The 25,019-nt window shown below is 36.0% G+C and overlaps 2 protein-coding genes across 3 annotated transcripts in view; both read right to left on the minus strand.

The window, feature by feature from the left end:
- The window catches only part of LOC127438131 (BLOC-2 complex member HPS3-like), a 42,559-nt gene extending 28,181 nt beyond the window's left edge, over positions 1 to 14,378 (minus strand). Inside the window, exons 1-5 of one of the 2 annotated variants that reach the window (XM_051693452.1) lie at positions 13,785 to 14,378; positions 11,817 to 12,038; positions 6,660 to 6,947; positions 4,892 to 5,069; positions 4,720 to 4,802 (exon numbers count right to left, since the gene is read on the minus strand). In XM_051693452.1, coding sequence (XP_051549412.1) covers positions 4,720 to 4,802; positions 4,892 to 5,069; positions 6,660 to 6,947; positions 11,817 to 12,038; positions 13,785 to 14,001 — 988 coding nt within the window. In that variant the 5' untranslated portion in view covers positions 14,002 to 14,378. The remainder of the gene's footprint in view (positions 1 to 4,719; positions 4,803 to 4,891; positions 5,070 to 6,659; positions 6,948 to 11,816; positions 12,039 to 13,784) is intronic. The other variant, XM_051693453.1, reaches the window with a different exon arrangement.
- An 816-nt stretch (positions 14,379 to 15,194) lies between these two features.
- On the minus strand, positions 15,195 to 23,551 carry LOC127438151 (fetuin-B-like). Its single transcript, XM_051693498.1, has 7 exons — positions 23,264 to 23,551; positions 21,477 to 21,590; positions 21,246 to 21,324; positions 19,684 to 19,850; positions 19,491 to 19,598; positions 16,222 to 16,317; positions 15,195 to 15,881 (listed from the first exon to the last, which is right to left on the minus strand). The coding sequence occupies exons 1-7, from the start codon at positions 23,462 to 23,464 to the stop codon at positions 15,732 to 15,734; spliced, it is 915 nt and encodes a 304-aa protein (XP_051549458.1). The 5' UTR covers positions 23,465 to 23,551; the 3' UTR covers positions 15,195 to 15,731.
- Positions 23,552 to 25,019: the final 1,468 nt, after the last annotated feature.

The raw sequence follows: 25,019 nt of genomic DNA on the forward strand, positions 1-25,019 counted from the left end.
TGATAACACCAATAACATGAAATCAAGGGACAAACATTCTTTTTAAATTATTTAAATTATTAATAATAATTTTGTTCTGCTTTTTTGCACGCTTGTTCGGCCTTGCACTAATGCTTTTATTAAAAATAAGTTCAAAATAAATACACAAATAACTTTACATGTCATAGAAGTGGTGTACCAGATGAAGGGAACAAGGATTTTTTCAGGCAATTAACAATTTCAAATCTACAGTGCATCTGGAAAGTATTCACAGCGCTTTACTTTTTCCACATTTTGTTATGTTACAGCCTTATTCCAAAATGGATTAAATTCATTATTTTCCTCATAACTCTACAAACAATACCCCATAATGACATCGTGAAAGAAGTTTGTTTGAAATCTTTGCAAATTTATTAAAAATAAAAAACGAAAATCACCACATGTACATAAGTATTCACAGCCTTTGCCATGACACTCAAAATTGAGCTCAGGTGCATCCTGTTTCCACTGATCATCCTTGAGATGTTTCTACATCTTGACTGGAGTCCACCTGTGGTAAATTCAGATGATTGGACATGATTTGGAAAGGCACACACCTGTCTATATAAGGTCCCACAGTTAACAGTGCATGTCAGAGCACAAACCAAGCCATGAAGTCCAAGGAATTGTCTGTAGACCTCCGAGACAGGATTGTATCGAGGCACAGATCTGGGGAAGGGTACAGAAACATTTCTGCAGCATTGAAGGTCCCAATGAGCACAGTGGCTTCCATCATCCGTAAATGGAAGAAGTTTGGAACCACCAGGACTCTTCCTAGAGCTGGCCGCCTGGCCAAACTGAGCGATCGGGGGAGAAGGGCCTTAGTCAGGGAGGTGACCAAGAACCCGATAGTCACTCTGACAGAGCTCCAGCATTTCTCTGTGGAGAGAGGAGAACCTTCCAGAAGAACAACCATCTCTGCAGCACTCCACCAATCAGGCCTGTATGGTAGAGTGGCCAGACGGAAGCCACTCTTCAGTAAATGGCACATGACAGCCCGCCTGGAGTTTGCCAAAAGGCACCTGAAGGACTCTCAGACCATGAGAAACAAAGATAGAACTCTTTGGCCTGAATGGCAAGCGTCATGTCTGGAGGAAACCAGGCACCGCTCATCACCTGGCCAATACCATCCCTACAGTGAAGCATGGTGGTGGCAGCATCATGCTGTGGGGATGTTTTTCAGCGGCAGGAACTGGGAGACTAGTCAGGATCGAGGGAAAGATGAATGCAGCAATGTACAGAGACATCCTTGATGAAAACCTGCTCCAGAGCGCTCTGGACCTCAGACTGGGGCGAAGGTTCATCTTCCAACAGGACAACGACCCTAAGCACACAGCCAAGATAACAAAGGAGTGGCTATGGGACAACTCTGTGAATGTCCTTGAGTGGCCCAGCCAGAGCCCAGACTTGAACCCGATTGAACATCTCTGGAGAGATCTGAAAATGACTGTGCTCCCCATCCAACCTGATGGAGCTTGAAAGGTCCTGCAAAGAAGAATGGAAGAAACTGCCCAAAAATAGGTGTGCCAAGCTTGTAGCATCATACTCAAAAAGACTTGAGGCTGTAATTGGTGCCAAAGGTGCTTCAACAAAGTATTGAGCAAAGGCTGTGAATACTTATGTACATGTGATTTTTTTTTTCGTTTTTTATTTTTAATAAATTTGCAAAGATTTCAAAAAAACTTCTTTCACATTGTCATTATGGGGTATTGTTTGTAGAATTTTGAGGAAAATAATGAATTTAATCCATTTTGGAATAAGGCTGTAACATAACAAAATGTGGAAAAAGTAAAGCGCTGTGAATACTTTCCAGATGCACTGTATTTTCGAAAAAAAATTGCAAAACAGAGTCAAGCCATTTAATATCATTAAAGGTTAGGTTATAGAATTATAACATTTTTTGTTTAGTTTTTTTCACTATTTGAAAGCTTTTTCATGACTAAAAAAGTCAAGGGACATGTTTGTCAACATATTTTGATTTTGACCCATATGTTGTCAGAAATAACCTATTTTGTGAGCCACAAAGCTTTCTTTACAGAAGGGGGCACTAGACGGCTCACAAAACTGAATCCTCCATTGATCTGCATTCAAATCATTCAAAACATTTTACATCTTATATAATTTTTTCACCCTGGAGAGTAAATTGTAATTAAAACTGATAGTTGCAAGAATTCATACTTGTTAAATCTGCAACAGCAGTATCTATAAAATTTTTTTTTTTTTTTTAAACCCTCCAGTAACACTTGATTGTGATTGGCCCATTCTGAACAGCGCTGCCAAAAGTAACAGGTGCCACGTGACAGCACCGTCTATGCGCTCTACAAAATCATCATAAATGAGTGACAGTACAAAATCAAACATGCAATACAAAAAAATTAGACCTGTGTAGAAAAAAAACAAACATATTTATATGTATACAGTATATATTTATATGTATACAGTATATAGTATATATTTATATGTATAGTGTATATTTATATGTATACAGTTTATATATTTACATGTATACAGTACGTAGTATATATTTATATGTATACAGTGTATATTTATATGTATACAGTGTATATTTAGATGTATACAGTATACAGTGTATATTTATATGTATACAGTATATTTTTATATGTATACAGTGTATATTTACACAGTATATATTTATATGTATACAGTATATATTTATGTATACATTATATAGTATATATTCAGATGTATACAGTATATATTTAGATGTATACAGTATACAGTGTATATTTATATGTATACAGTGTATATTTATATGTATACAGTATATAGTATATATTTATATGTATACAGTGTATATTTATACAGTATATATTTATATGTATACAGTATATAGTATATATTTATATGTATACAGTATATATAAGTATACAGTATATATTTATATGTATACAGTATATAGTATATATTTATATGTATACAGTATATATTTACATGTATACAGTGTATATTTAGATGTATACAGTATACAGTGTATATTTATATGTATACAGTATACAGTATATATTTATATGTATACAGTATATATTTATATGTATACAGTATATAGTATATATTTATATGTATACAGTGTATATTTATATGTATACAGTATATAGTATATATTTATATGTATACAGTGTATATTTATATGTATACAGTATATAGTATATATTTATATGTATACAGTATATATTTACATGTATACAGTGTATATTTATATGTATACAGTATATATTTACATGTATACAGTGTATATTTAGATGTATACAGTATACAGTGTATATTTATATGTATACAGTATACAGTATATATTTATATGTCTACAGTATATATTTATATGTATACAGTATATAGTATATATTTATATGTATACAGTGTATATTTATATGTATACAGTATATAGTATATATTTATATGTATACAGTGTATATTTATATGTATACAGTTTATATATGCGCTGCCTGCTTCAGCAGTGGTCTAGTGGTCTGTCGACGTGTTTTTCCGAAAATAAATAAATTTCATTTATTAAATGATTTAAGCAACATATTTTAAGATTTTCTATAATTCAAGAACTTTTTAAGCACCTCTTGGTAAAAATTGCTATTTTCAAGGGTTTTCCAGGACTTCAATTTGAAAAAGCCAAATTCAAGTACTTCAAGCACCTTGTACGAACCCTGTAAAAGATTTCCACCCAACAACAGGATTATTTAATGTAATGTTTGCAGAAATTACTGAACATTTTTAAGTAACAGCCATTTATTCTGAAGTGAAAAACTAAGTTTATCATTTTAAGCTTAACAGGTCAAAAAACACACAAAAACAATTATTGCAATTGTTTAAATCGCAAACAACTTTTCATAAATATAATAATTATTTAAATAATAAGTAATATTATATAATAATTAATATTATTATTACTATTAATGTTATTATTAAAATAATTTTTAATAACAAAATATTCATTATAACCAATAATCATATTTTTACTTTTTGCATTTATTCTGTTAGAAATATATTTTTATTACAGTATATACTTCTAAAAGTAGAAATATAAAAATATATAAAAATATAATTAATAATTAATAATGTTTTAAATTATTATTATTATTATTATTATTATTACTACAACTACCACTACTACTTTGGAAATTATTATTTATTTTGGTAATGCATATTATTTTTGGTGCTGTAGTATGATTATTTATCTATTGTGTCAAAAAGCAGAAATAAAAGTATAATTAAAAATCTGTTCTGTATATTGCTTTTCCGACTCTTAAAGGAATAGCCACACATTAATGAAAATTCTGGCATCATTTAATCCAGGTATTTACTCATTTTGTGAAACACAAACAGTGAATTTTTAAATAATCTTTTCCATATGCCGTTCTTTGCAGCAAAGCTCCTAAACTGACTTCATAAATTGCATGGACTACAAAAATGCAATGTTGTCATCATTGACACAAATTGCTATTTTTTCTTGTGTGTCATGTGAGTAAACCTCATTAACATCTCAAAGCCGCCATATTTTATTTAAGTGCAATAGCAGAGGGGAAGATTATCCACAAATAATGACTTATAAAAATATAATGACTTTAAACAATAATCTGTATTGTATCAGTCACAACCTATATCAGTTAATCTCTACACATAACCTGCAATTCTGAATGTCAAGTGATCATAGCACACGTACTGTTCACTTACCAGTATACAAGGGGTGGAGCTGTAGGGACTGCAAGTGTGTCTCCTCTACGCTGCAACCTTCAAAGAAATCAGGCGCAAACCTCCTAGAAAGGGCACACTGGAAAGGTAACACCTAACAACAGATATGGCACATTCAGAAAGCAGCTGATGTTCTTTTAGGAACTCACTATACCTGTATAACACATAAACTACATTCATGTCCCCACGGCACTCTGCCTCTATACCAGTCCACTCCAGAACTATAGAGACGCCACAGTCCTGAGCTTCACTGCCTAACATCTCCTGATGCTTTGGGAACACAAAGAAGTCCTCTTGCTCATAGAGGGGGCTGAAGTCATCTTTCTTCATCTCTAAAAGAAAGAGGAAAAATATGGAAAGCCAAATTAACACAAAGTAGCAACTATAAGAAAGAGACACAGATTAGGTGTAAACCAGGAATTCATCTTGTTCATATAAACAATGGTGAGTACGATTCGGAAGTTGTATTTTTGCTATAAAATGAAATTTTTACTCCACTGACTTTTAGGGGGTTGGTTTTTGGGTTAGGGGGTAGAGTTAAGAAGATATGCATTCCTGTTGACTGTATAATGTAATTTACAACTAAAAATACAACTCACTTTTGGCACCACCCTGTGGACATTTCACACGGAAACTGGTTAACAACACTTCCAGCTTCAGCCACTGGGGGCAGTGATTCAAATTTCGTTAAGCACAGACCAATTTGAACTGAAGAACTTTCAACCTACTAAATTCACAGTGTGATCAGTCTGGCAAAATGTTCAGTGTGATCAATGTTGAATAAGTTACCTGGAAAGTAATCCAATACAAATTACTAACTACTTCTTAAATTGTAATCAGATTACTGATTTTGTTTCATCAAAAAAGTAAAGATATTACTAATTACTTAAGTTACTTTCTAAAACACTTTTCACAGAAAAGTAGTTTTTTCCGCACAACAAATTCAAAATAATGTCTTTATTTTTTTCTTGTCCACTGTCGCACATAAGCCATACACTCAGCTTCACACGTTTATTTCTTAAAGGTGCACTCCGTAACTTTTGTCTTTATGTCATCTTGGACTTATACTGACACCTAGTGGCTTGGATGCAGCATCATTTAAAATCAATACTTTTCAGTTTCAGATGCCATTGTAGAAATTTAGTATTCACTGTCAGCCATGATTACTTTAAACAATGAGTGAAAGTGTCAAATAACATGACGGTTAATGAGATTAATTGAGTAGTATTCGATTGGTCATGTGATTCTAACATGGCAGCCACCATGCGAGGACCCTCTCCATGTAGAATAAAACAGCTTTTATAAGGTACTTACGTATATGACTGGAGTCTTCATTTTAATGTGAGTGATCATGATTTCCTACATATATTGCAAAATTACAATTCATGTCTTTCAGAGTTAAACTTTTTTAATGAGAAAAAATTACTGAGCGCACCTTTAAAATGAATCATAAGGGGGCGCACGCCCTTCAACTGTCACAGAAACACAAACAGCCATATTAATACAATTCATGTTTAAACGCATTTTACATAAATAATATTATTTTAGAAATATGTGTAACCCAAGTAATGCAGTTAAAAGATTAATTAAAAGATAATAACTGTAATGTGATTACAAAAGTGTAAAACATGACAAAGTAATTCGATTAAAGTGACTAATTACTTTGTGATTAGATTACACAACACTGAAATTTTTTCAGCTAATTACGGAATTTTAAAAGCATTGACGAGTAATTCAAAATAATGTTTGTCATTTTGACATATACAAACGAGAGAAAACAAAGCGCATCAGTTTTCATTTTAACCGTTATTTATTACGTATTATGTATCTTTAAATAAATGTATAATGGAGAGTGAATGTCCGAATAGCAGACAAGATGCAGGTGAGTAACAAAGGCATGTGGATGCTTGTGTTAGTAATACCTGCATCTTCATCTAAGCCAGCTTCAGTCATGATATCTTCTGGCAGCAGTGCATGTTCCCCTGCGCTCTGACTGTTCTTCTGCTGCTGCGTGAGTTTCACCACCAGCACCTCTAGCTCACTCTGCAGAGCCACATATCCACCACAGAAGGCCACCTGAGATGGGCTCCAGCCCTGCAGGTGAAGAATCAGAACCCGCTCAAAGTCCAGCACAAAGAGCTGCTCACTCAGTGTCTGTCGCTTCAGACTGAAGACCACCAGACTCTTGGCACAGCCCACCAGAAGATCACCTGCAACAGTAACAAAAAAGAGGATTCAATTACATGTTCAAGTACGTTTTCAAGTATGAAATAAAAAAAAAATTATGCAACATCTCAACCAGTTGCATGAGTATGGGGCAGAACTACCTGTTTGTATGACTAATGACTATTGCTCATCCTTAGGGTTAGTGATTTAAACAAACACTTAAGTATTAAACTTCAGTGTGTAACTTTTTTTGCACTGTTTGTGATATGGTTATTTCTTTTCAAAGTAATCAGGCATATGATTTTTGCCTGGCAAACGACAAAATGGGCAAAAATATCACACAGATTTAAAATAAAGGAGGGAGCCAAGTAGGGCTGGGCAATATGGCAAAAAAAATTACATCTCGTTTTTTTTTCTTCTCAAACTTAAGGACTATTTACGATTCATGTCGATTTTGCAACTTTTAAATGTACTCAACTAAAATGTAACTTCAACATGACCCAAATATCATGTTCTTTGCCAGGCAACCTGGTTAGAGAAATCAAAGTTCTATTCATTATAGAAAACATAGGTGTGCAAGAAAAATGCAAAACACAGTAAGTTGTCGACATAATGTACATGTAAAAAAAAAAATTACAATTATTTACAAAAAACCCAGCTGTTCAGAAATAACAGTATATAAAATGCTTCTTAGTCAATGTAGGTAACCATTTTTATCTAAACAAAGTCTATCTAGAAAGTTATCTAGAAATCAATTTCTAGAAATTATCAAGAAAATTTGAAGTCAAGACAAGTTCTTTTCCAGTTCAGAATGGGAAATGAACTTGCATTACAGACGTGAAAAAATGTAAAAAAAAAAAAAAAAAATGCGGTGAAACCTGCGGTCTTTGACCTCTGAGACATCGGTATGGTATCCTTTTAGGCTGCACAATTGATTGAATTAAGATTAAAATCGCAATACGGCCTTCAGTGATTAATAAACAACAAAAGGCTGCGTTTTAAAATCTGATAGTCTGCATTCACCACTTCAGTCAGCGCTGTGTGAGCATGCAGCGCCCTCTAGCGGGTGTGTGCGGTACATGCTGAGCAGCGCAGCAATATGAAATCATAAATGATTATATTGTTACAATTCAACTCGCAAAGTTTGTCAAAATGATCGCTTCACAAATGTTGGCTAAGGATGCAGTACACTTGAAACACTTCACAGATCAAAGCAATAATTAGTGATCTATCTGAATCATCATGGTAAAAGGAGCGGTGGATACTTGATTTTCCCATTAATAGCCTATCCATATTATTTTATATGAAACGCCCATAACAGTAACATTACTAATGTTTTATTGGGGGTATTTATAAAAAAGAAAGGAGACCATTTTGTACATCAACATGCGCACAACGCCGAGGCAAGTTAGAGTCTGATTAAGCCGGTGTATACATGCATGATAGACGAAGTCAAACTACAATCACACTGTACAATCGCACTGGAAATATTACCAGCTTTTATATCAATTTCCACATTGTTAAAGCTGAATTATGTAATTTCTGCACCACTAATGCCACCAAATGGAATTGCAAAAATAAACATTGTTTTCAAAACAGCTTTCTGAATACACCCCCCTTCGGCCATTGATCGAACAAACAGATAGTCCCGCCACCAACTCACGCCATTGGTTGAGTCTATGTTATTGTCTCTCTTGAGACGGGTCACTCAAAACAAACAGAGTAATTTTCTTAGCACCAAAGAGACACAGTGTTTACAGTTTTCAAGAAAATTATCCTATACAGTAAATCGCTGTCTCTGCATTTTAAGCTGGGATAGGAGAAATTATTTTAACACAGAAAAAGTTACATACTTCAGCTTAAACCTATGTTATGTTCATTTGGAGCGCGTTCACATGTGCAGCTGATCAGATTGGGTCAAGCGCTATGAACATTTCTTTCTCTTCCTTATTCAGACTTTGGTGGATTGAAAATGAATCTACCTATAGCATTTGCTAATATTTTTATGCTAAACCTTGATTCCTCGATTTAAAAAAAAAACATTTTGTGTCTAAATGTAAATTTGAATTAATTGATCAAATCTGAAAATAAAAAAATCTCCCAGCCCTAGAACCATGTCATACAGTATCTAGACACCAGAATATTATACAGACTTGGCAAAGGGCTCTTTAACTCAGCAAGTAACCTCTTAGTAACTAGAGATAATCGACTAAACTGATAATTTCACAGACATAACAAATGCCGCCATTTATCGGTAAACATGATATTTAACCCTATAACGCTGTATCAAATATGAGACACAACGTTTGATGGCTCCTGTTTCTCTGTCTGTTCAAGCTGACGAGACAAACAACCTAAGGTATGTGAGTTTCACATGTTTATGGTGCCATTTAGTGGTTAATTGTGAAAAAAGTGGTTTCAATGTTTATATCGATCTATTTAAAATGGGGGCGGACTTAAGCGAAAAGTGACTCTTATGTTGGGAAATATTACAGCTTATTTTAATAAAGTAAAAGTGACAGTAATGACTATATTGTTACTGATATTTTAAAATGAGTATTTGCTGAATATAAGCAACTTGTGCTTGGTTAAAACGTTGTATATTATTTTATTGAAAAAAAAACTTTAAATCAAACATGATACAACAGGCTTTTGAGGCACATCTCTCAATCACCATTATATTCCATTGATGCCCACCACATAAAACAAATAAAATAAAAATAAATAAATAAAAATAAAAATAAAAATAAAAAATAATAAAAAAATAAAAATAAAATAAATCACAGAGCTTTGAAAATTCTGACATATACTTTTTATAAGATATATTTAGTGAACTAATATTTCTGTGTATTTTCATAAATGCAGCCTGCTCTGTCATTATAAAGATCACATTATTTTACATGACAAGCTATTATGATGTCATCTTACCATAAGTTCCTGAGACCCAGCGAAATTTTTTTGTACAATTTTCTTTTTTAAATGTCAATATAGTGTACAGTGCATAAAATACATGTTAAAAATTGTTTATTGAAAAAATAATATTTATTAATATTGTACTTGAGTTGTGCTGAATTGAACTGTTATATATTTCAATCCATATTTATAGACCAAGGAGATGAAGTTGTCATGGCCAAACTCTCAAACATTTGGTATCTCCAAAAAAAACCCAGGGAGTCCTCTGATAATACCCCAAGATTTATTACTATAGCATGTATGGGCTAGGAAAAACTCAAATAACAAATGTCCTACACAAAAATGAATTGCTGGGCCTCAGGAGGATAATGACTTTTAAAGCCTAATCTATCAAATATGATACATAAAAATGTGCAATTTTTTATGATTTTTCTACAGTTTGTCTAATTGTACTAAACAATTTAATGTCAAAAAATTAGACTTTTCTGATAATTCTTTTATATATTTACTTTATTTATAATTATTTAAATATAACTACAGTATTTATAATTATTTAATCATTATATATTGAATTATTGTTATTTGAGGGTCTTTCTCAGCCAATATTTATGTATGCGATTAATTGCGATTAATTATATTAATTAATCGGCATACCATGTAATTAATTCGATTAAAAATTTAGATTTACAGCCCTAATCTAGACCTTAAATTTTGACAGATATTTTTTTTTAATGGTAGGTACACGTTTCCACTTAATCTTAATACTTGGTAAAAAATATCAGTCAACATTATTGGTCCATCTCCATGTAAATATCACAAAAAAATATCAGTCAAAATTATTGGTCTTTCTCTCTTGACAAATCATTTTTATATAGTAGTTTTTTACAAAATGTACACTTTTTCACTAAATCGGTTATCGGTTTTTAAATATAGTGAAAAAAAATACAGATATTTACACTTTTCCACTTAATCAGACATCGGTTCTTAAGTATTGTGTTTACTGATAAATGCCGGCATCTGGTAAGTCTCTGAAAATAGCACACAACAACACAATCAACACTATGAGTTCAACAGGAAATAACTGTGTTCACAGGTACATTTTTAACTTGTGTTGTAAATGTTTTGCTTGAATTAATTATTTGACTTTTAATTATTATTCAACACAATGTTAGTAAAACGGGTCGTTCTTTAGAAGTTAGTGAGGAATGATATACTGTAGTTATTATTGTGTCAAATTAAATAATAATAAAAAAATTTTTATGCAAATTAGTTATCGGAACATAAATATAATCTATTGGATGTAAAAAAATAATAATAAAAAAAAAAAACAATATTGGATTATCTCTACTAGCAACCATCTAGAACACCCTGGCAACCATTTAGAACACCTTTGCTGTTCCAATCGAACAGCGAGTAACACTTCTCAGACCACTGCTTGCATCACTCCTCTTAAAATAGAATACATAGACAATAAATTACCAACTAAAGACTTCATCAGCCAAATAACAAAGAACACTTCATCTACGTGCACTTCAGCAGTATATTCTGAATGGACTTCAAAGACTCTCAATAATTAATCTTACAGTTCAATCAAAATCCTTCACAGTAGTTCTAAACATTTCCCACCAAATCTCTTCACAGCTGTACTCAATTAATACATGACTTGTATTTCACATAGATAACTAATATTAGCATTACATTCATGCTATATAGCCAGAGGGGAACTGGCTCCCCCAGCTGTGCCTGGTTTTTCCCAAGTTTTTTTTTCTCTCCATTAACTAACATCTTGTGGAGTTTTGTGTTCTTGCCACAGTCGCCTTTGGTTTGCTCACTGGGGGCCAAAAGACAAATAATTTCTAAGGGATGATTTTCAATTACATATTTAGATCAAACTGCTCAATGAGGACATTTTTGCAATTCCGTTTGGTGCAAAAGAATTGACACACTTGACCTTTGAAGACGTGCTGTTATGATGTTAGTGCTTTGCAAACAGTGTTCACCTGTGAGCATGCAGCACGCCACACACAGCGGTGGTTCAAACAGTGGGATCTCTATGATTTCCATCTGTTCTTTAGGAGCTCCGCAGAAGGACGAGCCCCGCAGGAAGTGACCCAGCAGACGCACCCCAACACGGGTCTTCTCTGCAGCCTGGTATCTCCAGTTAGTATATGCCCTGAGATACGTCGCCCTGTTCTTCTCCTCAATTGTCACTAGATAGTCCCCTAGAAATAAACACAGACAAACACAAGCATTTAGCAGATTTTGGCACTTTCCATGAATCAGGTACAAATTGGTGTCCAAAGGGAGAGTTAACTCCAAAATGAAAATGCTCTAATCATTTACTCAACCTCATGCCATCACAGATGTGTATGACTTTCTTCTGCTGAACACAAATTAAGATTTTTAGAAGAATATCTCAGCAGGGGTCTGGGTAGCTCAGCGAGTAAAGACGCTTACTACCACCCCTGGAGTTGCGAGTTTGAATTCAGGGCATGCTGAATGACTCCAGCCAGGTCTCCTAAGCAACCAAATTGGCCCGGTTGCTAGAGTCACACTGGGGTAACCTCCTCGTGGTCGCTATAATGTGGTTCTCGCTCTCGGTTGTGCGCGTGATGAGTTGTGCGTGGATGCCACGGAGAATAGCGTGAAGCCTCCACACGCACTATGTCTCCGCGGTAACGCGCTCAACAAGCCACGTGATCAGATGCGCGGATTGACGGTCTCAGACGCGGAGGCAACTGAGATTCGTCCTCCACCACCCGGATTGAGGCGAGTCACTACGCCACCACGAGGACTTAGAGCGCATTGGGAACTGGGCATTCCAAATTGGGGAGAAAAAAAAAAAAAGATGAAGAATATCTCAGCTCTGTAGGTCCATACAATCCAAGTGAAAGGTGGCCAGAACATTGAAGTACAAAAAAAGCACATAAAGGCAGCACAGAAATAATCCATAACACTCCAGTGGTTTAATCCATGTCGTCAGAAGAATATGATAGGTGTGGGTGAGAAACAGATCAATATTTAAGTCCTTTTTTTACAATCAATCTCCACATTCACTTTCACATTCTTCTTCTTTTGTTTTTGGCGATTCGCATTCTTCATGCATATCACCACCTACTGGGCAGGGAGGAGAATTTATAGTAAAAATGGACTTAAATATTGATCTGTTTCTCACCCACACCTATCATATCTCTTCTGAAGACATGCATTTAATCACTTGAGTAGTATGGATAACTTTTATGCTGCCTTTATGTGCTTTTTGGAGCTTACATTTTTTTGGCCACCATTCACTTGCATTGTATGGACCGACAGAGCTGAGATATTCTTTTAAAAATCTTCTTTGTGTTCAGTAGAAGAAAGAAAGTCATACACATCTGGGATGGCATACGGGTGAATAAATGAGATATGTCATAGCCTGTTGCTACATGATTTCCCCCTATTAAAAATGTACCATTGCTTTAAATTGTGACACCTAGGAAGTAACATCATTTGGACTCTTTTGCAGCATTGTGGATAGACAAGTAAATAATCTTACTCCATTTTAACAATTGTACACAAATGTTACTGTAAACTGCATTCATCAAGCTCAACCATTCATATACTGAGCAATGGCAATTATATGCATTTTGAACATGTAGAACGCTAATAAACATGTACCATGTTAATACCATTTTTTATTTCTCAAACATGCACTATGCTTAATATGATTTTGAACATGCATCATGTTACTAACATGTTTTAGGACGTTTCATTGTAATACCATGTTTGGAAACATGTAACCATGATAATACTGTGTTATTTTTGGACATATATCATGACAATATGAGTTTTGAACAAGTGTAATGCTAATACCATGTTTTTGGACATATATCATGGTAATACTATGCATTTTATACATGTACCATAAAAACACCATGTTCCATGGTAACAGCATGTATATTTATGTGTATAGTTGTGCTGTCACTGACCCACGGCACTGTGTCGAATGCTGTGCACCGATCCCATGCTACCGAAGCGGCAGATGAGCGGACATCCCTCCCGCTGCAGGTCATACGCCTCGATCTTACAGCCTCCGGCGGACACCACGAATAGCGCCCCGCCGCCGCAGCACACCAGCCCGGGCTCCTGCTCCGCCGCAACGATCTGCTGCGACGCGAACGGGTGGCAGTTATAAACATGCACCATTTCTGCGGCGGCAACTGTACACTACATACTTGTAAAGCACGGAAGAGTAAGCCGCTGTGTAGAAGGGGAGAAAACAGTGAAACTGGAATGGCAGTTAGAATGAAATAGAAGTGGTAGAAGTGGGCGTGGCTTAACGGACAAGCAAACGCAGATTTTAGCTACAACAAAAAAAAAAAATACTGAGAGCTGTCCAAATATAATTATGCCTTAAAATGGTAAAAAATAAAAAAATAAAAATAAAAAAAATACATAAAACAAAATGTCCTTAAGCCAATATTTTGTATTTGTAAGACCAATGTGGGTTTATACTGTATAATATAACCCCTATAGCCTTACATTTTAATTGTATTTTGTGTTACTGTTATTTTATTTGTATATCTAAACACGTGTATCCTCATATATTTGCTTTTTATTGTCTTGTTACAAAGTCTGAATGCAATAAAAAATCTGCTATTTTACCTTTTACTTTCATTTCACTGAACTGCGGTGTCACGTGGTACCTGTTGCTTTTCTCTGCGCTGTTTAGTATTGATAAATCATTGTGCATTGTGCAAAAATGTGGATTGTGCAAAAATGCATTATAATTTTTCCCCTTTAAATTATTATTATAAAAATAATAATTTAAAGGGGAAAAATGATAATGTAATCAAAATCGACTGTATATATATATATATATATATATATATATATATATATATATATATATATATATATTAATTGGGCGGATTTACATTTGTCTGTCAGGCATAATTTCTTGGAATTAATAGATTTAAACGACTATACTGTAATAAGTCCAAAAAAAAAAAAAAAATCCAAAAAACCCGTCCTTACGATTTCAATGCGGCTCAATAGAGGATTTGACTTTTTGAGCCGCCGAGCGAACCCTGGAGGATGAACATTTATGACACACTTATTACCTATTTGCATTTGCCGCCCAATGCTGGAGGTTCATCTCAGTCTGATCAATATCACATGCCTAAACGTCTTGTGATGATCAGGCCAAAATCATTAACACTGCGAGCCGTCATTTCATTTTCCCAAAGAAAATCTCACGAGTTAATGAACTGCAGACGCTGGAAATACCGGAGACATAAACAATCGACTAAAAATTCACTGGCGTGGAAATCTGAAATGTAAACAGTAGAAACTTCCTGAAGATAAAAGTCATAGAATGTGATCGTACATTGGTTGTTATACCTGTCAATCAAGCAGCATGGCTTTTGATTGGTTGCTTTTATTGTTTATTAGCTTCAACACCACATCTTTGAAATAATCACACATTTGTTATATTCTTTATACAAAATGTTTCAGAATTAATTAAATCAAAATATTATACACTCAGTTTGTTCCTGCAGTCAGCTACTCATTTGCAAAGAGTTTCTTTATCAATGTTCTTTTAAGTTCCACTATTTTGCATTTATATAAGTCTGTTTTTAGGACCTTTAAGGTTTTTCATGGCAAGTAAACACACAGTATGAGAATTTTAGCTTAACAGTAATGTTGAATTTTCATGAAAATAATGTCAATGAAAAAAATAATAATATTGGGATTCTGTAGGACATAACTTTGTTGACATATTGTGCATAGATAAACACCTGTGTAATATATGTATATTTAAAAAAATGCCAATGTGTCTCATAAGAACACAAAGAGCATAAAGACTGTTGGAACATGTCAACGTTTACAGTGCTTGTTTAGAGTGGACCGCATGGCTTCAAGTAATATTTCATTCAGAGATTCAGATCTTTCAATCCAAGGTTGTGTTTTCTTGGCCCAGGACAGTTACTGGCCACTGGCAGGGCTCTGGGGGGAATTTGCATGGGTGGAGGGGAGAGAACATGTATTGATCCAAAGGGTCCAGAGGTTCCTTGTTGAATAGCCTAGAGTACAAGAAAAAGAAAATCGCAAACCTTTGCATAATGTGAAAATAATTAGTGGCGAATTTGCAGCAAGTTTGCCAGAACTCTCGATTTGTGTAAGGGATTTAGCCTAATTTATTTGATTAAAATACATTTCAATTTTGATTTTGAAAATTAATCTATTGACTAGTAGTCGTGACACATTTTTGGAGAACTGCGCGTCAAGCTATGGTGTAGGCTATGCTGTAACCGCCGTAGCTAGACATACATAATGCCATAGGTTCGGCACAGAAGTATAAGTTGGCCTCAAGTAGGGTCACTAATTTTATTTAATTACTCCCAAACAGTTAAAATCACTTACCGCTGGTTCATAAATTTCACATTTGACTTCAACAGGAACTTTCATCTCCAGTCGGTCATCAACAGTGGTGTGTGAACCCGTGCAGAAACCCTTGCGCTTTTTCAGAAAAAAAAAGATTACTACACAATTTTAAACAATGGCAATGAATCTTTAAAGAGTTTAGATAAAAAGAAGTGTTTTTAATTTCTTTCATTGATTATGCTGCCTTCACGTGCTATCGGAATTATCATAAATACGAGTTTCCCCACTCTGAAGTTGCACATGAACGACCCCTCTGTCATGCATGAACATGGAGAGGGATAGGGATGACACACATACAACAATAGGGGGCTTGGGTAGCTCAGCAAGTAAAGATGCTGGCTACCACCCATGGAGTCGTGAGTTCGAATCCAGGGCGTGCTGAGTAACTCCAGCCAGGTCTCCTAAACAACCAAATTGGCCCGGTTGCTAGGGAGGGTAGAGTCACATGGGGTAACCTCCTCGTGGTCGTTATAATGTGGTTCTCGCTCTCAGCCTGTGGTGAGTTGTGCGTGGGTGCCGCGGAGAATAGCGTGAAGCCTCCACATGCGCTATGTCTCTGCGGTAACACGCTCAACAAGCCACGTGATAAGATGCGCGGATTGACAGTCTCAGACGTGGAGGCAACTGAGATCTGTCCTCTGCCACCCGGATTGAGGCGAGTCACTACACCACCACGAGGACCTAGAGCACACTGGGAATTGGGCATTCCAAATTGGGGAGAAAAATATATAAATAAGAATAAATACAACAATCAGACAAATGTACATGCTAATATAGACGAAACTAGACGATGAATGATGAAACATGAGGGAATATATACAGACATGGGAAATGACAATACGAGGAACAGCTAGGAACACAGATAGGAAATGGTGAATGTGATGATGACTAGTAGTAGTGGGGACAAACTACAACATAAATGTCCATGAAAGGGAGACTTGAAGGGATGTGACACTCTCATAATTACGACTTGGAAACACTTGAGATTATTTTGATACCCGAGTTTTCGAGTTGGGAGGAGACGTAAAATTTCAACATGATGGAGGAGAGGATGGCTTCTGTAGAGATGGACAGTATTCATTTTTCAAAAAAATAGCTAATTGTTAGCGCTTGCCATTTTGGTCATATACATTTATGTATATCAGCAACCATTTGATGCATGTTGTAAATTTTTACACTGTGAAATTAGCTTGTATTTTACCAAAACTCCATTGTGATCAGCAAGCTGAGTCGTTTGTATTCTGGTGTCAAAATAAAAGTTCCTCAAAAAAAAAAATTCAAAAAAAAATGTGTGAATGAACCTGCCATCGTCCATGTTTCCTGTCCATAATAACCACTTCATAAGTGAGAAGTAGAATAATTCCGATAGCACATGAAGGCAGCATTAAAGCTGGGTGTACAGTGCACGTTTTTGTTTTTTTTGGTCCTTTACATGTGCTACTTATCAGATTGTACGATATGACCCTGTTTAGCAGACTTTGTGACATCAATGGTCTTTCATGTCCAACTGTGCGATATACATTGTAGCACTCTGGAAAATATTGAAAGCATTTACTGGACGATCATATGCAAAAATGAAATGGTACTGCACAAACCCAAGCATGCACTTTCACTAATGTTAAAAATGTTATGGAAAAGAAAAGAAAAAAAAAGATGTTGGGAGTGTTTAAACTATGTTGTGGCTGGGCAAAAGAGTGAAAAAGAATCTCCTTGTCGATCATGATTTCAAAATTGATTACACTTCCTATAGTGCGATCTAGCACTCTGCGCATGCGTCAAAAACAAGGAAGTATAATTGAGCTTAAAATCATGATCGTGTCTAGAGACTGCTGGAAAGATGTACAGTGAAAAAGGTTACATTTTGGTCTGTTCTCACCCAAAACCAACTGGAGCGCTTCAGAAGACATGGATAAAACCACTGGAGTCATATGGATTACTTTTAGAAGAGATATTCTTCTAAAAATCTTTGTGTTCAGCAGAAGAAACAAAGTCATACACATCTGAGATGGCATGAGGTTGAGTAAATGATGAGAGAATTTGTATTTTTGGATTAACTATCCCTTTAAGGGAACACTAATCAACTAAATATTTGTGACATACTATGTAGACAAGTTAGTTTCATCATTTTTAACTAAACACGTCATCTATGGCTGTACTTCTATTGTTTTTTATTAGATGGCTGTCATACCAACAGTCACACTACAAGACTGTGACCAAAAATTTCTAGCTAGCTAGCTGGTTATCTAGTAGCTATTTCACAAGCAAAATAGGTGAAAACGTAGGCATTGATTGATACACAAATAATTCTTCTTAAAATTCTCTATTCAATATTATATTCAATACACATTTATTGTATATTGAATATACAGAAATTTCCTGCAGTGAAAAGTTTGTTTTTATGTTTTACAAATCCCAGCTCCAGTTTATGCTCAGAGGTCCAACTGATGTCAGACGACGCTACTCGTTGAAGTCGGGGTTGATTGATCTACCTCGAGTTCACAAGTCGGATGTCTGACTTTAAGTTACGTTTTTAAATCATTATTTTTAAGTCGGAGGTTGGAAAATCCCATGTTCTGAGTTGTCTGGAATGCACCATAAGATTCATCAAAAACACAGTTAATTGCGAGTCAGTGAATATGTCACACTAAGCGATAAAATAATGCAGATTTTTCATTACTAACTAAAGAAATCTTTTTCGATTCACAAAATTTGTATCTGACAGCGAAATTGTGGCCAAAATTATAGTGTTCACCCAGCTTTAGTCTTTTTTTTTTTTTTTTTCAATTTGGAATGCCCAATTCCCAATGCGCTCTAAGTCCTCATGGTGGCGTAGTGACTCGCCTCAATCCGGGTGGCGGAGGACGAATCTCAGTTGCCTCTGCGTCTGAGACCGTCAAACCACGCATCTTATCACGTGGCTTGTTGAGCGCGTTACCGCAGAGACATAGCGCACATGGAGGCTTCACGCTATTCTCCACGGCATCCACGCACAACTCACCACATGCCCCACCAAGAGCGAACCACATTATAGCGACCACGAGGAGGTTACCCCATGTGACTCTACCCTCCCTAGCAACCAGGCCAATTTGGTTGCTTAGGAGACCTGGCTGGAGTCATTCAGCATGCCCTGGGTTTTGAACTCGCAACTCCAGGGGTGGTAGTAAGCGTCTTTACTCGCTGAGCTACCCAGGCCCCACCCAGCTTTAGTCTTTTATTATTGTTTTTGTTGATTTGAAACAAGTGCTTACAGCGGAGTCCTTGATCTTGCATTGCGTGGAATCAGTATCAGTCATGTTTTTCAGGCAGTGCGTCTCTTGAATGGTGAACTCCACAAAGTAATCTGGACCCTCAATCCACTACAAAACACACACTCAGCTCATTACCCATGTGTGCGGGACAGAATCAATCGATTGATTGATTGATGGATTGATTTTGACGTACCTGCATTCTGGCTGCTGTTATATTTAGCAGACTAAAGTCATGTGGAAAAGCTTGTTTGATGTTAAATTTATGCAGTGCCAGTTTTGTGGTCTCAGATATAACCGGATCATCTAATTGCTCTGTGGTTGGACAGTCAGGGCAAGCGTCTACTACAGTTCTAGCTGCCACTGTTAAAAAGTAATGCAGAGCAAGTATAAAGTAAGTATTTTACAAGGTCAGAATTTTAAAGAGCTTGTTCCAGGTTTAATATAAATCTAACATACTGACTTGACCCTCAATATAATAATAATAATACAAAAAAAAAATGTTTTTTACAGGGATGCACTTGCAATGTAAGTCAATGGGACAAGGCATTGCACTGGGATAAATGTTAAAGAGAAAGTTCACCCAAAAATAAAAATGTAATCATCATTTACTCACCCTTATGCCATCCCAGATGTGTATGAGTTTCTTTCTTCTGCTGAACACAAATGATTTTTAGAAGAATATCTCAACTTTGTAGGTCCATACAAGTGAATGGAGGCGAGAACCTTCAAGGTAAAAAAAATCCATATGACTCCAGTCGTTAAATCCATATCTTCTGAAGTGTTATGAAGTGAGAAACAGATCAATATTAAAGTCATTTTTTTTATCATAAATTCTCCTCCCTGCCAATAGGTGGCGATAAAGGTGGCAAAAAGAATGCAATCAATATTTAAGTACTATTTTACTGTAAATCTCCACTTTCATGTTCACATTCTTCTTCTTTTGTTTTGGACATTTGTATTCTTTGTGCATATTGCCACCTATTGGCAGAGAGGAGAATTTATGGTAAAAAAAAAATGGACTGAGAAATGTATCTGTTTCTCACCCACACCTATCATATCACTTCAGAAGACATGGATTTACACACTGTAGTCGTATGGATTACTTTCATGCTACCTTTATGTACTTTTTGGACCTTCAAAGTTCTGGCCACCATTCACTTGCATTGTATGGACCTACAGAGCTGAGATATTCCTTTAAAAATCTTCATTTGTGTTCAGCAGAAGAAAAGTCATACACATCTGGGATGGCATGAGGGTGAGTAAATGATGAGAGAATTTTCATTATTAGGTGAACTATCCCTTTAAAGTACACAATGTTTTGACAGTATAGCCACAAGTCTTAAACACACTGTACATATTCAAATAAGACCAATTGATAGAATCACGTACTTACCTTTATAAAATCATATACATCCTTTTAACCCCAGAATTACATTAATAACACATAACTTCAAGCTCATCTGCCTAGAAAAGTAGTCCCACCACTAAAAGTCCAATACAGACAACTTTACAGAAGAATATAGGCACTTATAAATACAATGTTCACATACCGTTTACAATTCTGTTTTTAAACCTTCCTGTATATTTGCCCCAAAGACTTCCATAGTAAATGAATTAGTGTAATAAAAAATGTTCTTTGTTCCTACAGACTGAGGGACTAGTCAAAATTATTTTCTGTGGAAATCAATAGCGTGTCACAGATGAACTTAAGTTGTATTGAACCTTCAAGCTAATAGAGGTTCAGTCTCAGCACACCTTGTTGGATGGTGCAGTTGTAACTGTGAACTTTGACGCTGCTCTGAATGGAAACAGACGCCTTACACGTCCCAAACACCTATAGTGGACAGGACAATTTAAAGAACAAACGATTTATTCAAGATAAATAACAGGATAGTAAAGAAACACAAAGTAATTGACAGAGACAGTAATCTCAGTAAGAGACCATCAATTAAAATATGTCTTTCAGAGCAACTCAAAGATTCATACCGGTACATCACCAATGCCCTTTATGGCACAAGATTTCCATTTCTTCCTGCTGATAACATGGCACCGTGTTTCCAGTACATCTATGGTCAGGTGTAAATGAGTCACACCTTCTTCCTTTGATAAAAGCAAACATTAATGAAACTAACATGAATTAACTCTTCAAAAATTAAAGCAATGTAATATTAGGTTTGAGTACATCAGTAAAGAATCTCTCTCTAGGTGTGCTCCAAACTCCAATCTATTTGGTGAAAAATAAAAATATGCACTTTTGCAATATTTGGGTCATTGACCTGGTGCTCTTTAAAAAAAAAAAAAAAAAAAAAATATATATATATATATATATATATATATATATATATATATATATATATATATATATATATATATATATCTTAATGTACTCCAAAATGCATTACAATTTTTTTTTACTTATATAGACAATGACAATGAATACACCTCTTGATGAACATGGTCTCAAAATATGAATTTTATAATTTTATGAATGGAGGTATATATATATATGTATGATATATATATATATATATATATATATATATATATATATATATATATATATATATATATACTGTATATATACTGTATATCAAACAAAACAAATTCATGAAATACTGCAATAAAATATACAACAAAATGTGAAAATTGATAAATATAGGGCAAAGATTTACTGCATAAAATCGTATTCTTGATGACAATGTTTGAATTGTATTCCTGTAAAAAAATATATAAAACAAAAATGGTTAAAACAAGATAAATTTACTTTGCATAATAATTTAGGCTTTTTTCAGAAAATTTATTTTTAATACAAGTGTATTTTGTCTTACTGTACTGGCAGGTTTTTTTCACTTGTTTTTTTTTGGGGGGGGATTTTTCCCCTTTTTCTCCCAATTTGGAATGCCCAATTCCCAATGTGCTCTAAGTCCTTGTGGTTGTGTAGTGATTTGCCTCAGTCCAGGAATCCCAGTTGCCTCTGTGTCTGAGACAGTCAACCTGTGCATCTTATCATGTGGCTTGTTGAGCGTGTTGCTATGGAGACATAGCGCATGTGGAGGCTTCACGCCATCCACCGTGGCAACCACGCTCAATTCACCATGCGCCCCACTGAGAACAAACCACATTATAGCGACCACGAGGAGGTTACCCCATGTGACTCTACCCTCCCTAGCAACTGGGCCAATTTGGTTGCTTAGGAGACCTGGCTGGAGTCACTCAGCATGCCCTGGGATTTGAACTAGTGAACTAGCGAACTCCAGGGGTGGTAGCCAGCGTATTTTACCACTGAGCTACCCAGGCCCCCTGTTTTTTTCACTTGTTATTAACTTGTTTAAATTCAGAACAAGTGAAAAAATCTGCCAGTTCTGAAGAAGTAATCCAAAGTATTCAGATTACTGACCTTGAGTAATCTAATGGAAAACGTTACAAATTAAATTTTACAGTATGTATTCTGTAATCTGTAGTGGAATACATTTTAAAAGAAACCCTTCCAACCCTGTATTTATACTGTATATAATATTCATGTTGTTTTGTGTAAAAAAAAAACAAACAAACAAAAAAAGTTACCTTGAAAACGATTAAATAAATAATGAAAAAAGTGTATGATCATATGTATTCCTATGTATAGGAAATATATGTTATTATTTTTGCTTAATGGATACACCAATTTTTGAGTTATTAGATAAAAGCTTTTCTAAATCTTAGATCCTAATTTGTCATACATCCATGTAATATCTATAATACTGATAAAAACTACATTATCAATACTAGCTCACCTTTATGTGCTGCTTGATATCATAAAGTCGGTTCAGAGAGAAGATATAGCCCTCCTGTCTGTCTGCATTTATCTGCTCCAGTGTCTCCTCGGCTGCCTTCACCATTGCAGTGTCCTGGCATGTGACTGGCACAGGGGAGGCGCTGCCATGCTGCCAGCACACACACGTGAAGAAGACTAAGAGGAAGAGCTGCATTCTCATCTGTATATTTGGGAGCGTTTAGCTAGAAAACATTCAAAGAGATAGCCGATGAGAATACAGTCAACTCTTCCACACAACACCATGAACTTTCACCCGGAGCTTTCAACAAACATAGCCTTTATCTAAAAGTCTGTATGTTCATGTCTGCTTACTGGTAAACAATGATGCAATGGAGGTCAAAACTACAGAACTCAAGGCTTGAAAAATCTAGGAACTGCTGTGGCATCCTTACAGTGGCAAAATACTGTACAGTAACCATAATTGGGAAGACCCAATAAAACCAGTTAAATCAAAATAGGAGTTTTGTGGCTTTTAGTCCATGTTTGATAGATTTGAGGCTGTAACGATGTTCTTAAGATGGACAAGGAGGAGGCGGGAACCAGCTGAACAGTCAACGTAAAACTTTAATAACAAACTGAACTCAAACATAACATAAACTGCAAAACAAACAAAGACGCACACACACAGTTTTGTGCATCTCTCTCTCGAACTGACATCTCTGGCCCCCTTATTTCTCTCCTGCTGATTAGTCAGTTCAGTGCCAGGCGTGCATCATCACTGCCCGGTCATGCCCCCCTCCTCGTCACACTCCTCCACCACCAGATTCAGACCAGGGAGACCTCCGGCCTGATTTACTCCCCCCCTCCCTTCCTGGAGGGGAGGTGTTGCCCTTTCGGCCGTCCTTCTCCGGCCGGCCATCCCCGCCTCCTGGGAAACTGAGAGAGACGAGGGGAGGTAGAGGGGAGAGAGAAAGAGTGAGTGGGAGAGACAGAACTAGAGAGAGAGGAGAGAGAGAGAGAGAAAAAGTGGCTCGCCAGTCCCCAGACACACTGTCACCTGCGCATCCTTCCTCCTTCCCGGGTTTCGGCACCAGTGTAACGAGGTTCTTAAGATGGGCAAGTAGGAGGTGGGAACTAGCTGAACAGTCAACGTAAAACTTTAATAACAAAACTAAACTAACATAACATAAACTGCAAAACAAACAAAGACGCACACACACAGCGTCGTGCATCTCTCTCTCTCTCTTTCTTTCGAACTGACATCTCCGGCCCCTCTTATCTCTCCTGCTGATTAGTCAACTCAGCACCAGGTGTGCGTCATCAAGTCCCGGCCACAACACCCTCCTCATCACAGAAGCCATCTTTATTTTATTGTGCTCCTAATTTTATTTATTTTTATCCCCTTTTCTCCCAATTTGGAATGCCCAATTCCCATTACTTAGTAGGTCCTCGTGGTGGCGCGGTTACTCACCTCAATCCAGGTGGCGGAGGACAAGTCTCAGTTGCCTCCGCTTCTGAGACCGTCAATCCGCGCATCTTATCATGTGGCTCGTTGTGCATGACACCACGGAGACTCCACATGTGGAGGCTCTACCCTTTCTAGCAACTGGGCAAATTTGGTTGCTTAGGAGACCTGGCTGGAGTTATGTGCTCCTAAATGTGAGTGAGGTAGGGCATTGGCAACAGTTCTCCTTTGTTCCAGAATATTTGCCAGGTGCTGGAGTACCTGATTGCATCTCCAGGTTTAGCGGTTTTGGGAAAGACTGGTTTTACAG

The sequence above is a fragment of the Myxocyprinus asiaticus genome, chromosome 49 (assembly GCF_019703515.2).
Source record: "Myxocyprinus asiaticus isolate MX2 ecotype Aquarium Trade chromosome 49, UBuf_Myxa_2, whole genome shotgun sequence".
NCBI classification, from domain to species: Eukaryota; Metazoa; Chordata; class Actinopteri; order Cypriniformes; family Catostomidae; genus Myxocyprinus; species Myxocyprinus asiaticus.

Bases quoted from the DNA above. Each gene is read 5' to 3' on its own strand.
- LOC127438151 (XM_051693498.1), bottom strand. From the start codon at position 23,464: ATGAGAATGCAGCTCTTCCTCTTAGTCTTCTTCACGTGTGTGTGCTGG. The intron at 19,599-19,683 runs GTACGTCAAAAT...TGTGTTTTGTAG, and splicing joins TAACAGCAGCCAGAATGCAG to TGGATTGAGGGTCCAGATTA. The intron at 16,318-19,490 runs GTAAGCACTTGT...TTTCTGAAAAAG, and splicing joins GCAAGATCAAGGACTCCGCT to CGCAAGGGTTTCTGCACGGG.